The following is a 16,733-nucleotide window of genomic DNA, read 5'->3' as shown; positions in this document are numbered from 1 at the left end:
ATAATCTTTGCAACTGTACCATGCTGAAACATCTCATTATACATGATAATCAGTTAACCCAGCTCCCTGCTAATATCCACAGACTTAGAAATCTAAAGGAGCTTTCTGTAAGTAGGAATCAGCTGGACTCACTGGATGAGCAAGTATCCCATTTAAAAAACCTCTCCAAGATAGAGCTTTCAGGAAACGCATTGACATACGTTCCTGTTGAATTAAAAGATTGCATACGGATAACTAAAGCTGACCTCAGCTATAATAAGCTCTCTCAGTTTCCAAATGCTTTGTGTGCTTTATTTGATCTTAAATACTTAAAACTTAGTGGCAACTCTATTTCAGAAATAATACCTGGAATTTCCGATATTAAAGATTTGGAACATCTAGAATTAAACAAAAATAAACTGTCCTCATTTTCTGCGTGCTTCTGCAGCTTTACAAAACTAGTTTACTTGGATTTAAGTGAGAATGAAATCAATAGCATACCAGCCGTGGTATCTGAGATGAAGTCTCTCCAGGTGCTTCTGTTACACCATAACAAGTTTGACTCATTTCCTGAAGAGCTGTGTACTTTAAAGTTTTTAAAAGCACTCGACATGTCAAATAATCAGATAAAGACTATTCCTTTAAAAATTAGCAATCTGGAATCAATCAAAGACTTAAATGTATCAGACAACCAGTTCGCATCTTTTCCTTCTGAAGTATTTCATCTGTCCTCACTGGAGAAATTGACCGTGTCTCAAATGAATGGGTTGAAGGTAAGAGGTCATTTCCTTTAGGTAAGAAAACTTACAGATTGTCATGCTGCAAAATTATTATAAATAGACTTCCTCCAAACACAGGCTAAAGCTCCTGTGTTTGAAGACATTGACACAGAGGGAAATACATTTATGTATTTATCTATTTTTAATATCAGAACAGGACAAAAATCAATAAGGATGCACATTTATTTAGAAATACTAGATACGAACCTTACTTTATATGGTGTTATTTAGGTATTTCTTGAAGTGATATTTTGATAATCAAGATTGACCTGAAGTAAGCCATATATTCCTCATTCTTACTGGTACAAATTGCTGTATTTTCCATCCCAGTGGATGCTAAGAGACAAAATGGCTAGCTGGAATTTGGTAGATAAACCTGCCTCCAAGATTCCTCTCTGTAAAATGAACAAATCTTTCCAACTTGTGTCAAACTTCTTAACACTAGAAGTGTGTTAAAGTTTGAGTAATTGAAACAAGAAAAACTATATTGCTTCTCTGATTGCTTATAGCAGAGAAAATTACTTCCCATTTCTAAAATCCAAAGTTTATTAAATTTTTTATACTAAGGAATGAGGCAAGGAAAGAAAAAAAAAATAAAAAGAAAAGAAAAAGAAACCCTCCTGAGGAAATCTAAACCTGTCTGACCTGTCTTCTGATTAAAAAGGCAGATAGTGGTTGTCATAAATAAAATGGCACAGTTCTATCATTGCCAGTTGAAATTAAACACCTTTCTAAAGCAAGTACTGATACACACAGTCTTTGGCCCACTCGTTTAAAAAGTTAAGCATTTTAATCTTTCACCAGAATTTGCAAAATCAGCATTTCAGAAGAGACTCAGATTTCTTTGTATGATTTCAAGTGTGGTTACGATGTCTACCAAGGGTTTACCTTGAGAGACGAGAGCAAAAGGTCTGTGAGCTTATGTTCATTTCTCAGAGAGTGGTCTAGTGTCCACAGCATCTGGAGACCAGTTAAAGTTCCTAGGAGGAAAATAAAATTTAGGAAACACCAACGTAAGAACTACATAGAAGAAAAATATGTTTCATACCCAAGAGGCTGAAAAAAATATTTGAGTGTTCTGAGAGGGTAAAAGTTTTCATTAATGAATTAGTAATGATAACAGAACCCAAAAGGATTTCTCCTGAAGCTCCTGCTATGGAGGCATGTCTTTTTATTGCCATTCTATTATTGTGTCTAGAAGTTTTGCTGCAAAATTTTGTGCTCAGCATCTGTATACTCATTGGAAAATACTAAATTAGCTTCAACTAGAACTGAAGTTCAGACGCTTTTATTGTTGGAATTAAATTATGGAATGTAATTTTGCCTGCAGGAAAGTTACCTTTCTAACTTTTCACATAAGAGAAATCATATCAAAATAAATGAATTGTCTTTTTTCTATCAGTTAACTCAAATTCCAGAGGAGTTATCTAAGCTGGTTTGCCTCCGGGAGCTTGACATATCTCATAATGCGTTAAAGGAAATGCCAGAGAGCATAGGAGAACTGGAATATTTGGTCCATTTAATTGCAAATAATAATGATATCAGCCAGCTCCCCAAGTCTATTACATCGCTAAGAAATCTGCAGCACCTTGATCTGAGTGGTAAGTAGCAGGCATTCAATTCATTAGTGGCGTTGAAGTACTGAACTGTGCCCTTGATGAGTATAAACATATCACAAGATGAGAAGGTGATGAAACAACTGAGAGAAATGCAGCTTTCCAGTTTTTAATGTATGCTGCTGTTGCTTCTAACCAAGTATCTTTTAACACAGCTGTGAACCTTCTGTGACCCCCTCTGAAACCTTCTTAAGAGGCATGATTTTTGCAGATGCGATCATCAGGCAGATAAAGGCCTGACATACACAAAGCACCCATCACTACAAAGTTTATTCTGCAGGGACCTACCACTTTTAGGACTGACATTATTCTGTTGCAAAGAACGTTTATCTTTGTGTTCAGATTTCCAATTAGTAGTACTGGTATAATACAGTCTGTTGTCTTTTTTTGTATGTGGAGGTTTTACCGGGTTGTCAAGTGACTGTTAAAAATGCTCGGACAAAAAGATGGGCATGAAGCAGAGCCCTGCACAGCCTGTTATCTCAGGTATATCTCAGCTGCAGCAACACGGCTGCCATGTTCCGCCCTGTGTTCACTCACTGCAGGCTGAAACTCGCGGCTCAGCACACTGTCACGCAGAGACAGGAGCTCCTGCCGTGTTAGCCCGGGAAGCTGCATGTTCAGCAACAGCTGAAGTATCCCTGGAAGTGATCCCTTCCTGCCTAGCTGCTGTGCTTTACAGGCAGCTGGGGTGTTTTGGGAATTTATTCAGACGTTTTCTGACTGATACCATTTAAAATCCTATGGACCGAGGACACTGCTATAAGCCAGGCTTACAGTTTTGAATTCATCTTTGATTTCATCATTTTTTTTGCTATGATATATTGTCCTTCCTCCACGTCTCTTCATTTACTTTTCTACTCCATTATGCTGATAGTGACTCCTTCATCTTGTAACGTTTTGCTTAACCCCTTTTCTGCTTGCTTCTTTGCTTGTTTCCATCCGTCTCTGCCTTTGTTGCCCATATTTCTCATTACTGAACTTTCCAGCTCTCCCTTCATTTTCTTCCCCTCTATTTGTCACTCTCATTTTTAGAGCTACTTGTAACTTTTTTCTTTTTGTGCATCAGCTGATTTCCTTTCTTTCCTTCATTTCTTCCTGAAGAATAATTTTCATAATGCCAGCGTTAACTTCTACAAGATTCTCTCTCAGTTTCACAGTGTAGTAGGCCATCAGGCCGCTACAGTAGCCCATGAAATCAGAGAAGGAAATCCTTAGTTTTATTGCTATTACAGTCAAATCCACAAACTGTAAATTCTCTGAGGCAAAATTTGTCTTCCCTTACATTTTATGTTTATGCAATGCTGAATTCATAATTAAAATTAAGAAAGAATAATCTCTTCCCTGACATGTCCCAAGCTTCGTTAGGTGAATGCAATACAGATGTAGTGAAGCATGCTTATGTATTTAAACAGAAAATCGACTGAAATCTTTGCCTGCTGGTCTTCATCACCTTCATATGCTGAAAGATATAAACTTCGATGGAAATTCTCTGTCTGAGCCACTGCAGGATCTGTGCAGAGGAAAGCAACTGTATCCCATTCTGTGCTATCTGGAAAGTGCCAATGAAAGAGATGGTACGTTACGAACAAGTAGAGGTACTTCTGTGCCATAAAGGGAACTGCTGTAGGAGCTGTTGAAACTCCACCTAGGTGTTTTCAGAAGGCAGTTGTTATTGGTTCTAGGTCTGTTCCTCACCAATTTTTGTTAGTATCAGCAATATTGAAGTTACAATTAATGTTTGTGTGCTTCCTTTGCAGACATATAGACAGAAATCGATAAGGATTTATTCGTTATTGTTGTATGGGGGGTTGCATGAGGTCACTGATAAGAAACCTGTAGTTCAAGAGCTAGGATTGGATTATTGCATTAGGACTCTTCAGAAATGGAAGCTGATGGCCAAAAACTGAAACTGGGGTCTAGGCCTGTGTATTTAAGTATGTAAATTCTTGACAGAGCCCAGAGATAGAGAATATGATAGGCTTTTGCCAGTGATTGTCCTCCCCAGACGTCTTCTCTTGACCAAACTGTGTATGAGAACACTTAGACTAGACTTTTTCTATGGACACCATGTCCAGGTGCTTGTTTGGAGAAGGTGGAATGTCAGGTCCTGTCAGTGTCCTGACACCCAGGGGACATGGCGTCACCTCTAATGACCTGTGTATTCCTGTAACCAAGATGTAGAAGGCGACCATGCAAGCACAGGCAAAACAAAACTTGGACAATTTATAACGTTCACAGGCAAGTAGGGTACAATAGTAATAGGGAAGTAGGGATAGTAATAGGGCTTCCCTCCTGTGCCCTTGTAGCCATGTCTAAGTGGTCAGTTCACTGATAATGTTCTGCTGTTTCATGTGCTACCCAAGAAGCTGGGTATGAGTTTGGATAACTTGATGAAGATCAAAGAGCAAAGAATATTGCAACTACTGCTTCCTCACTTTATGCAGTGTAAATGCAATGAATTCTAATCCTGTCAGGTGTAACACTTGTTTTCAGTCACATAAGGGAGAGAAATTTTTTTATTCTTAGCATACATGTACATGAGCTGTTTGGATACAAACAGCTTTGACAATCTGGTTCGCTCTTGAGTGGTGGTGAGCTGAGCTGTGAGGCAGACGAGTACTGTAAAAAGTGTTCTCAACAGCGTACCTCTCCACCCTGCTATTCCTGTAACTCATTTTGCTTCAAACTGAAGAAAATGAAAAGCACCCATAATGTGGCAGTGACCAAAACCAGATGGTCTGGGGCAGCATCTTGGAGGTCTCTTCCAACCTAAATTATTCTGTGATCCTGTGAACTACCAGAAACTCACCAGCATGCTGGAGTCTTACAACCCTTCTGGCTGAAGGCAGGGCCTCCCTGAGATGATGAGTATTCAATTCCCCCACCCCCAACAGGGTTATGAGGGAGAGGAGGAGATGATGATGATAATGATACATCCTCCAGGATGGTGACATCACCTTGGAAAACGATGTTTGGTATTAGAAAAACCCTGAAGCAGGTAAACAGCATTTACAGAACATGTTAGACAAGATACGCAATTTTATTTAATTAACAATACTGCTTTATATGTTTCTATTTAGAGAAGATACTGCGTAAGATGATAGAAGTGATTGCTGACAACGTTGCTTCTGAAAATTTTGAATTTTTCTGTCAGAAACTGCAACTTCGTCAGGCTGACATCAAGTCTCTGGAAAATACCAGGTTAGTTACAGGTGATTGTAACAGTATCTTGTTGGTTTTACTTCCCATTTCCCTTGTCATTACTATTTTATGAAGTTAATGCACAGAAGATTAAAGAATTCATGGTACATTTTCTGTTAAATACAGAGTAGATACATCTATGTAAAATTTAGTAAATATCTACAAATCTTTTTTTTTTTTTTTTTTTTTCCTCAGATATTTACTTCTTAACTTCTTTTCCTAACAGTGCTCTTAAGTTGAAAGAGAAAATCATCAAGGCACTGGACGTTTGGATCAGTGAAAACCAAGACCTAACTTATGCTGAAATGGTAGATAAACTGATCAGAATACTAGTAATGACAGGCATGTATGATCTAACCAACGAAGTGAAAGCTTTAAAACTCTATTCACAAATGGTGAAATTCTAAGCTAAGAATGTACAAAGAGTGGGTATGAACAGAACAAAGGCTTGTGTTGCCGTTCTTTTTATCCCTGAAATTCTTTTCCCTTTGATCATACTGTATCGTACTCAGCCTGTTTTTCAAAAGTCATTCACAATTTTGTATTAACTTGTCTAGTCTTTTAAAGATTGATTGTGCAAAAAAAAAAAAAAAATCAAAAATGCACCTTTTTGATTTCTAAAGTGAAGTCATTTTATTAAAAAATGTACTTATGGAAACTTTAGTAGATCTTGAATCTATTACATCAAGTTGTTTTATTAATTGCTGTTAAATTCTCACTTTAAATTATTGAATAATGTTTATAAACAGAAAAAATTGTTCATAGTTTTAACATGTTGCTTGCAACAAATTTTAGTGTTCACCAAGGCTGTATGAAGATACGGTGAGCATTCTGAGCATCTTTCTAGCTTATTTTTTAGAGCAGGAAGAAGTAGGCTGTTTCCCAGTAATTGCAGCATACAGGAGGTTTGTGTTTGGAAACAGGGGGTTGGGAGTCCAGAAAGATTACCTGTTGCCTTAATGGAGATAACGGAAAAGCTGCTATGGGTACATCAGTGATAAAAAGGGAAATTGCGGCCCTCTCCAGAAGGAAACGGGAGACCTGGTCACCCAGTGACTTTTTTGCCTCAGTCTTCACAGGCAAGAGCTCAGCCACGCAGCCCAACCCACAGAAGGCAAAGGCAGGGACTGGGAGAATGAAGAACCGCCCATATAGGAGACCAGGTTTGAGACCCGATAAGGAACCTAAAGGTGCACGAGTCCATGGGGCATGTCGAGATACATCCACGGGTCCTGTGAGAAGATGTGTGGCAGTCTGGTGAAGTTCCCGCTGACTGGAAGAAACATAACCTCCTTTTTTTGTAAAGGGAGAAACGGAGACCCGGGGAACTACAGCCCAGTCACCTGGACACTACACATGAAAAAACACCCTCACGGAAAGCCTGACCTGCCCTCAGGCTGTGTAAGGCCAAACGTCCTGCCTCAATTACCAGTTAATGACCGCTCCCCCTCAGCCCCCGCCCCGGCGCCATGCCGCGCACCGCCCCCTCCTCCGTCCCTCCCTCCCCGCCTCCCCGCCAACCGCCCAATGGCGGCCCCGGCAGCCCTGCAGACGCCGTCACCCCGTGCCGCGCGGGCCGCCATTGGCCCGGCCGGCGGCAGGCGTCACATGGGCAGAGATCAGCCCAGCGCGGGGGGGCGGGGCCCGGCACCTCCCCCCCCTCCCTCCCCCTCCCGCCTCAGCCGCGGCGCGCGGGCGGCCGTTGGCCGTTACCGGTGAGGCGACGGTTCCCGTGAGGCGGCCGGGCGGCCGTTAGCCGTGAGGCGATGCTGAGCCTGCTGGAGGTCGGCGGCTCGCTGCTGGAGCGGGTGGCCGTCGGCAACCCCCTGTCCCTGGCGCTGGCCGCCTCCGCCTTCGTCCTCAGCCTGGGCTACCTGCTGCAGCTGGGCTACCGGCGGCACGTCGGCTCCGAGCAGCGGGTGCGAGCCGGGGGGGGACCGGGGAAGGTGGTGGGGGCCGGCGGGGAGAGGGCTCGATGCAGACAGGGGGGTCTGGGGGGCTGCCCGGGGATGGCTGCGGAAGGGGGCGGCGGCGCCGGGGGTCTTGGGCCAGCTGTGGGCGCCCCGCATGTCTTCAGAGACATCTCAGTAGTCTCTGAAGAAAATTCAGTCTCTTTTCTCTTTCTTCCTCAGAAATACCCACCATATATTCCGTCAAGCATCCCTTTCCTTGGGCATGCGATAGCATTTGGAAAAAGTCCCATTGAGTTTTTGGAAAACGCTTACGACAAGGTACGTTTTCTTACGCGAATGGCTGAGCGTGTGCTAAAATACTTCTGTGTATCTATTAAGTTCTGTTTAAAAACTGTTGAGTCTCTCTTACTGCCTTGAACATGGAATGAAGCATGCACAATAGGTTGTGGTTTCTTCAGACTGTTGAATTAAATTGTAGTTGAATCACAAGTTCATTAAAAATCCATTTTCATGATGTCATTTTTTGCTTTAATGGGGGTCTTTTAATCTCACTCTTCCCTAATCTGCTGACTGCCTCTATAGTAGGTGATTTTATGACTTTTAAGGTATTCAGCAATGTTAAAGGGGCTGGTGCATAAAACCTCGGTGATTTAAACAGCCCAAAAGAAAGGGTCTAAGGCAGTAAACCTTAATTCCAATAAAGTCAGATGTATTGATATGTTTCATGTTGTCTAAAACTTTCTGGAGTCATAAGCTTAAATCTTGTCTTTCTCCAAGCTAGTCAAGCTAAGATTAGTATGTGAGCATCTGTTGGAGTTGACATTTAATATTTAAAATCTTATTTGCTCTTAATTATCAGTGCATAACTCCAAATCCATTTTTTTTCCAAGACAGCATTTGTAGGTTACTGGAGGCTGCTGCATTCTTGTAGTGTCTCTGCCAGTTCTCATGGTGTCATTTTTTTCCCTGATTTTTTTTAAGCATAATAGTCTTACAGTTTGCACGATCACACGTGTTAGTTATATCACTAATAAGTCTATTGGGAGAAGAATTTAAATATAGTTTAAAATGTTTATGTCTTTATTAGATCTCTAACTGTTTCTTAGGTGAATAGTGATTTGTAGAAGCTTGTACATAAAGAGATAATGATTGCATGATTCACGTTCCTACATTTTAAAAATGAACTGTTATTTCTTTCCTCATAGTATGGACCTGTGTTCAGTTTCACGATGGTTGGCAAGACATTCACCTACTTACTGGGTAGTGATGCAGCTGCACTGCTCTTCAATAGCAAAAACGAAGACCTGAATGCAGAGGATGTATACTCCCGGTTGACAACACCTGTTTTTGGAAAGGGAGTCGCTTATGATGTCCCTAACGCGGTATGTATTTTACATATGAAACGAGAAGAAAGCTAGGAGAATTAAATTCCGACTAGACAGCTGTGAATGCTTGGCTCGGTGTGCTGGGTTTGGTGTTCCTGTGCAATCCTGGCAGAAGGCCGGGTGCAGTGGTACTTTCACTTGGATGATCAAGCCTGAGCACGTTTAGGCTGCATTATTTACTACCTGACCATTCATTACTTTTTTTAGTTTTAGAAACCACCAAATCCCACCATAGAGGGAACTGGTAGATGGTCTTTATTTTTTTCCTTCCCTTAGACATGTCACTGACCACAGATTCCTTTGTGAGCAATTGGGTCTTCCTTCTGAATGCTAGTTTCTCATTCGTGCCTTGCCAAATCTGTACGCAGGAGTAATAATTTGACAATTGGCACCACGAGGTTTGTCTTGCTAGGACCAAAATCAGGCTGTGTGTGTTTGCAGAGTGCAGCCTGCCTGGGTCTGGCAGGAAGATGGCTGTGTCATGTACCATGGTTTCCGAGCTAAGCTCTGGCTGTTGCCTTGCCTCTGCGTGTAGCTGGTAGTGACAGATGTAAGCTGCAGAATCTGCTTCTTGTGGGAGAGACTCGCTCTGCCAGCAGTCTGTGTTCTGCCTGTGGTGACATCGCGGTCTGTTGTGCAACAGGGCAGGCTGGTAGCAGTGGCAGCCGTGTGTCCGCCACGTACTGCTCTGTTCTGATAAAAGGTCTCTAGGCTTACACAAAGGGTGTGCTCAAGCTCTGCTTTAGTCAAGAGACTAATCTTAGCACTCAGTAAGCCTTGTGAGTCTGTTGGAATTCTCCTTTACTCATACCTTTGATACTAGAAGGACTTCTCCTTTTTTATTTCTGAAGATTGAGGTTTTTCAGAAAATCACCTGTGCTACTTTTTTTCCACAGCTGGGCGATGCAGGGATTTTGCTGTTGGCACACACTGATTAACTCTAGAGACACGTTCCCCTGTATGAAGCTGACAAGGCAGCGTGCCTGGTTGTGCCTAGAGTGCATTTTGCTACAGTTGAGCCATTTTTTTGTGTGTAGGGCTACTGCTATGGTTTGATTTCAGACATTGGGAAGGCGTTTGGAGAGCTGTTCAGGCCTTTGTTGGGCATCCTGCCGATGGTGGCTCATCTGGGACTTTCTTTTAAGGCCCCCTTCTCTCTGCTGAAGCAGCTTAGTCTCCTCCTCCTCACTCTGACAGGGACTTCCACTCCTGCTTTGGAAGAACCACCCCTTAAGGTTGACTATCTGTTTGAATATAATTAGGACTCTTTGAAAGGAAGTTCCTTGTTTATCAGTAATTCTGGTAATTAGGTTTGTTGATCTACACCCTTTGTGTATCAGTTCACATTCCCTCTGTCTCCTCCCTCCAGGCCTTGTGCCAGTGGTTTCTCTTGGAGCAGCACTGCAGTGACACAGGGTGTGCTCCCTGCTGGGTTCTGTCCATTGCTTGGGGCTGGGCCACCACACTGTTGGGCAAAATATGCCTGTCCCCTTAACTCTGCCACATGTGTGACCCTGGCAGACTGCTGTAGCCCCGCTGCCTTCTGGAAGCAGAAGTTCCTAGGAAGCAACCTTTCTTTTTATGCCTTCTTTTCTGTAAATAACTTTGTAGTGCGTGGAGAGCCCTCGGTGAGATGCCAGTTTTTGGTCAGTTGTCCCCAGTATGGTGTAGGACAGATGCTGTAATCCATACTTGGGGCTTAAAAATTATTTGAATAACTTTGAGTCCCATCAACTCACTGAATGGTTCTCATCTAGTAGTGAGCTCTTTAGCAGGAGGTTTATGAGCTGTGAGTCCACATGCAGAAAAAAGGGAAGGTGAGAGGGATGTGAAGGTTACCATGTCTTGAGGAAATGGCTCGCTTCGTGCTCCTGGGTCAGCCTTTGTGGGCAGTGACATCCTGGGGCCTTGTAAAGGAGCGGTGGTACCTAGACCAGAGGTAAGGTATGAGGGAAGGGGAAGCGAGGAGGCTGCACACCAAGGAACACAGACTGAACCCAAACACTGCAGGCATGGGGCTGATCAGCTGTGTGTACGTAGGTGATAATGAGGTACATGAAAGTGCATTCCATATTCCTTTCTTGAGTGTTTCTTGTATCTTCAATGCTAATGCTTAACAAACAAAATGTTTTATTTTCTGTTTTGGCACTGTAGAAGAGAATTGTTGCTCCCTTCAGCTAGTACTTGGATGTTACTGAAGTTTTGCTTGAAAAACAAAAAAGGTGAAAAATTGAATATTACCTATTACGTCAAATTTGGGTATCTTGTACACTCTTGTACACTACAAACCTAATCTTTTTTTTAAAAAAAACTTTTTATATGTTGTAATGCAAATTATATGAAACTGTTAGCTACATTAATATGATGATCCCTGTTCTAATTGCTTCTTCTATTTTGTTTCCCCTAGGTATTTTTGGAACAGAAGAAGATGCTCAAAACTGGACTAAATATTGCCCAGTTTAAGCAGCATGTATCTGTGATCGAAGAAGAAACAAAGGAGTATTTCAAAGCATGGGGAGAAAGTGGAGAAAAAAGTAAGCGAAATCAGATGCATTTTTACTTAGATTTTCTGGGAAGAAATGAAGGCTGATGCATGGTATGCATCATGCAGTATGTTTTTGGGAACGATTTACTGCAATATTAAATTAAAAATAGTGTCGGCAAAATTGTACCGAAGATCAGAAAAAACATAGAAAATACCCTTTTTGTTTAATCAAATCTAAGGCTACTGGAGAGTAAAGCTGCTTGGAAAAATCATTGACAGGCCTTAAAAACTGTTCTACTTGTGCTTTCTTGGTCTGCCAATAGCAAGTGTACCTGTCGCTGGCTGCATCATGCTGGATTTGTATGGTACCAGTCACTTCAGTGTGACTGTTTCTTAGTCCTTTTGAAAAGGTACTGTGTGACTTCCTGGAGTGACTGTCAGAGGTGTTAGCTCCTGATCATCTGCACTGCAGCTGTAGAAGTGACATGGTTAGATTGGGAGCTGAGTGGAATTCTTTTAATTACCAACCTGCCTGCTAGACATAGCCCATCAGTACTCTCTCAATCCCACTGTGGCACACTGGTGTCAGGAATAGGTAAAAATCATTCAATAAACAGCAAAACTAGCTGGTAACCCATGGATTTGGATTTCAAGTATAAGTTTTTGTGTGGCTTCTGTTACTTTTATTAAGGATTAGACTTGTGCTGCATTGTTTACTTTGGAAGTGTTAATAGCTTTCCTAGAAAAAAAAATCTAGAAAATACCTTAGAAAAAAGTTGTTGAAATCAAATGATGTAATTTAAAAGTTATTAGATAAGATAAGTGATGAAAACCACAGAAATTTAAAATCACATGCTTCATTTTCCAGGAAAAGCAAGCTAAAACTCTATTAAAATATTAATATATATTCAGTTATTTATTATTCTCTTCTTCAAAATACAAAAAAGCTACTGTAAACTAGCCTGTAAACCGTAATATCTTGCCTAAAATATGTCTTCAGTAACACTTCTTACAAATCTTTCCTCAGATCTGTTTGAAGCCCTTTCAGAACTTATCATTTTGACAGCAAGTCATTGCCTACATGGCAAGGAAATAAGAAGCTTGCTGAACGAGAAGGTGGCGCAGCTGTATGCCGATTTGGATGGGGGCTTCACGCATGCTGCCTGGCTGCTGCCCGGCTGGCTGCCTCTGCCAAGCTTCAGGTACCAGAAATGAGATTGAAGCAATTGAAGCATTTTATCCAAACCCCTTTGTTCCCATGTTCCAGACATCCCAGTAAATCCTTCCTAAGGATTTAGTGTTACCTTATACAAAGTTGCTAACAGACATGTTTTGAATCTCAGACGTCGAGATCGAGCACACAGAGAGATAAAGAATATTTTCTACAAGGTTATCCAGAAACGTCGGAATTCTGAGGAAAAGGAGGATGACATGCTCCAGACACTACTGGATGCTTCGTACAAGTAAGCAAAGGGGTTGAAGACTTGTCATTATTTTCTCTCTATAGAGAGAAATAAATACAGATATTTTACTTCAGCTTTGAGCTGTTTACTTTAAAACTGTCTACCAAACAATAAGAAAGATGTTCTGAATTTTTGTTGTTGCCAGCAATTGATCCTAGCTGTGTTCCTAAAAACAAGTTTACTTAGAAATGCTGACTTAGACTTCTGAGATCTTCAGCAACAAGCTGGCTGTGCAGGAGTGATTTTCTTCAGGGCTCCCAGGGAGTCTGCCTCCCCTGTTCTCCCTTCTCCCTCCTGCTACATCTTTAGCTGCTGCATTTAGGGTGGCCAACACAGGAGGAGGAGCACGAAGTAGATTAGAAAAAATTGTCAACACTGCTGTAACTGGAAACCCGATGAAGTGAAGCTTTAACTTGACACCCTTTAACCCCTTAACACCCCTCTAACAGGGATGGCCGCCCGCTGACAGACGACGAGATAGCTGGGATGCTTATTGGGTTGCTCCTGGCAGGGCAGCACACGTCCTCCACCACCAGTGCCTGGCTTGGCTTCTTCATAGCCAGAGACAAATCAATACAGGAGCAGTGCTATGCAGAGCAAAAAGCAGTTTGTGGAGATGACTTGCCACCATTAACTTATGACCAGGTTTGTATGTTCATTATTCCTGAGGGATATTGTTATACTTGCAGATTTTCATTAAAAATGTCAAATACAGTCACGTGCTTCGTGTTAGAATCGTGATCTGTAACAAGCAGTTGGTGATGGGAGACATACTGGCCAACGGTGCTGTGTCTATTTGAGTAACTTTTCAGTCTGATGCTATTTTTTATCAGCCTTGATTAAGGAAACTGCACTTGCTACAAACTCTATTCAAAAAAATTGCTGCATGATCTTGCTGGAAGATCATCATATCCCCACTGAGGAACTGGATGTGGTGTGATCTCTCTTAGTAAGCACTTGTGAGACAAATCAGTCAGATAAGTCAGGAACTGATTGTACTGGTCAGAGAGCTTTAATTCCTTGTCTTAACTGAATCAAGGGAAAAATTGTCAGGGTAGCAAATGAAGTCCATGTAAATATGAGCTGCTTGTTCCTTGATTTGGTTATTTATTTGTTCTTAAATGGTGTAAAATACCTTTTTGTGCAAGTGGGTATGTATATCTTGATGCATCATTTACTTTATATTTGCAGCTCAAAGATCTCTCTTTGCTGGATCGCTGTCTGAAAGAAACTCTGAGGCTCAGACCTCCTATAATGACCATGATGAGGATGGCCAAAACTCCCCAGGTGAGCCCGCCTGTTGGCTCTTGCTTCTCTTTGGGAGAATAGGGCTGGAAGAGGCTGGGTGGGAGGTGTCTTGCTGGACATAAGGAAAAATGGGAGAGTATGGTGAGCTGTGAGGGTCTGATGGCTTCTGGATTGTACCAGTGGGAGCGTAGCTGGAGTGGATTGTGGGAAGAGACTGTTACTTGGTGCTTGTGAACTTCACAGGAATATTGGTGTCCAGGTTTCTGGGCAGTCAAGGTGTTGGTGACCTGTAGGGATCAGGGGACCACCGAGGTGGCATGGGACTTGTCCAGCCTGGACGAGGGAGGACTCTGGGAGCCCCTGCAACAGCCACCCAGTGCCTGCGAGGAGGTGGCTGACAGGTTGGAGCTGGGCACCTCACTGATGTGTGCAATGGGACAAAATAGTGAGCCTTGTGGTTTGCCAGGTATTTTAAATAGCTATCTTGGAAAAATTTGGCTTGCTCTTACACAACAATACAAGCTAGGCAAATCTAAAGTAAAATTTGCTGTGCTGCATTGATTTTAACTGACTTAGCTAAAATCTCTTCTGAGATCTGAGTCCCATGATTACAGAACTTCAGGTAACACTGTCAAAAGAAAAAAAAAGAGAGATGTGACGTGTGGGGTCTTGTCTCTTCCCTCCTAGACTGTTGCTGGCTACAGTATTCCCCCCGGCCACCAGGTCTGTGTATCTCCCACTGTCAACCACCGTCTGAGGGACTCGTGGAAAGACGCGCTGGACTTCAAGCCTGACCGCTACCTTCAGGATAACCCAGCAGCAGGGGAGAAGTTTGCATATGTTCCTTTTGGCGCTGGTGAGTAACTGCGTGTGGTGAGGGAACGAATCCCTCCCAGAGTGAGTGCATACACCTTGTGCTGGCCATCCCATAGCATCTCCCTGTGCTGTAGCAGCTGAGGAGATTCATCATTTTTTTTTTCCTTTCCTTTGCTGCCTGAAAGTTTTCTTAATGTGAAAGTGCTGCTAAGAGAATGAAGGTGATAGTTCTGCATCAGTCATAGTTGCATACATGACTCATACATGACTCAGAGTAGCAATTGAAAAAAGAAATCTTTGTTACCATATGTTACATTTGAGTTTATTCAAGTCTTTTAAAGTCAAGGTAAAAAATTCATAATATGAAGTCATTTTAAGGCAGAGAGAGAAGTCTATGTAGAGATGCATAACTGCCCAAACAGCTTGCAGATAAGACCACAGTATGGTTATAATCAATGCTCTTTTCTCAAATTTTACAAACTCTTCCTCAGTGTTGCATAAATTAATGCATTTTGGTGAAAACAGAGCACAATCTCATTGCATAAACCACAGTATTTTGAGTGAAAGCTTCAGAAAACAAGACTTTCATAAATTACATAAGTACATTTGCAGGCTCAGAGCCCAAGATTGCTTCTTTTTAAACAATTACAGTCCACAGAAAACTTCTGAAGTTAATTTGTCAAAGGTGGTTTAATAACTACGCATTCTAATTGCTTTTGCGGCTTTCCTCCTAGGCCGTCATCGCTGTATTGGAGAAAACTTTGCTTATGTCCAGATTAAGACGATTTGGTCTACTTTGCTTCGTTTGTATGAATTTGACCTCATCAATGACTATTTTCCAACTATCAATTATACAACAATGATACACACACCCAATAACCCCATTATCAGATACAAGAGGAGGTCACTGTAAAGCCTGGAGCTGAGAACGTAAGTTGCGTAAACTAACAGACTTCTGAGTAAAATTATAACAAAGTGAAGGCAAATGGGAACTGTTTCCTCTACTGTAGGAGAGCAACAGTGATCTGCCACCTGCAGTGCCTCTACAGCTGTTTCATTTGTTAATGCTGCTGTGTACAACTGCTTGTTCTACCACCTTCTTGATGCATTTTTTGAAAGAGAAACTGTCTTCTGTGTGTGCATGCGACCCCTTTAAGGTGAAGAAATGAGTTACTTCTACCAACCATCTTTGCTTTTGAAAAATAATTGAAAATAATTTTTCCCCAGACACTGACAGGTAAGACTACGTACCGTGCCCTGTATCCAATTACTGTGACTAGTGGATACAAGGTACCAAGGGGGCAGGCACTTGCTCGGTGCCCTACTGCAACCAGAATCATGTCAAAGTCTGCCTGGGGCCTTGGCTGATTGGTGAAAGTGCCCATGTAATTATTTTTTTTAAAAAGTGACTAGACAGCTGAGTGGTGGTAGGCAGACTACAAACATGTTGGTAGAAAAGTCTTCTGTAAATCATCACGCTAAGTTAAATGTGTAACGTGATCAGGTTGTAAAAGAGGTTTGGAAAGCAACAACTAATTTGCAAAAAAAAAAAATAATTTTGAGAGATGATAATCTCTGAAAGCATGGTGTAAATATGAAAGTAACAATAAGCTGGCTACCTTCTCTGTGTAAATAACATGATCTTGTGTAAAAGGGCCATTAATTAAGTTAAATGTCTGACTGTTTCCCTTTGTACTGTGTTATGCAGGATTCTTACATGGTGTTTGGTTCATGAGTGGTGATAAATGGTCACGAGCTCTGGCTCAGGAGTTTTGAATTAAATTTATAAAGAAACTGCTTGTGGAAGTCTTTTCTCTGCTCAACCTTGTCTCTTCTGTAACAGTT

The 16,733-nt window shown here is 41.8% G+C and overlaps 1 protein-coding gene across 2 annotated transcripts; it reads left to right on the top strand.

Moving 5' to 3' along the window:
- Positions 1 to 7,273: 7,273 nt before the first annotated feature.
- On the top strand, positions 7,274 to 16,691 carry CYP51A1 (cytochrome P450 family 51 subfamily A member 1). 2 transcript variants are annotated; one of them, XM_082753253.1, is made up of 11 exons: positions 7,274 to 7,497; positions 7,711 to 7,809; positions 8,697 to 8,873; positions 11,284 to 11,410; positions 12,389 to 12,563; positions 12,705 to 12,824; positions 13,274 to 13,469; positions 14,016 to 14,111; positions 14,760 to 14,928; positions 15,623 to 15,818; positions 15,899 to 16,691. In XM_082753253.1, the coding sequence occupies exons 1-10, from the start codon at positions 7,345 to 7,347 to the stop codon at positions 15,799 to 15,801; spliced, it is 1,491 nt and encodes a 496-aa protein (XP_082609379.1). In that variant the 5' UTR covers positions 7,274 to 7,344; the 3' UTR covers positions 15,802 to 15,818; positions 15,899 to 16,691. The 2 variants fall into 2 exon arrangements, with proteins under 2 accessions (XP_082609379.1, XP_082609378.1); XM_082753252.1 differs by having other exon boundaries at positions 15,623 to 16,691.
- Positions 16,692 to 16,733: the final 42 nt, after the last annotated feature.

The sequence above is a fragment of the Aythya marila genome, assembly GCF_965140915.1.
Source record: "Aythya marila genome assembly, chromosome: 2".
NCBI classification, from domain to species: Eukaryota; Metazoa; Chordata; class Aves; order Anseriformes; family Anatidae; genus Aythya; species Aythya marila.
This window is presented reverse-complemented; position numbering and strand designations above follow the sequence as displayed.

Coding starts and splice junctions, on each gene's coding strand:
- CYP51A1 (XM_082753253.1), top strand. CDS start 7,345: ATGCTGAGCCTGCTGGAGGTCGGCGGCTCGCTGCTGGAGCGGGTGGCC. Junction 7,498..7,710: donor ACGTCGGCTCCGAGCAGCGG/GTGCGAGCCGGG, acceptor TTTCTTCCTCAG/AAATACCCACCATATATTCC. Junction 13,470..14,015: donor CACCATTAACTTATGACCAG/GTTTGTATGTTC, acceptor TTATATTTGCAG/CTCAAAGATCTCTCTTTGCT.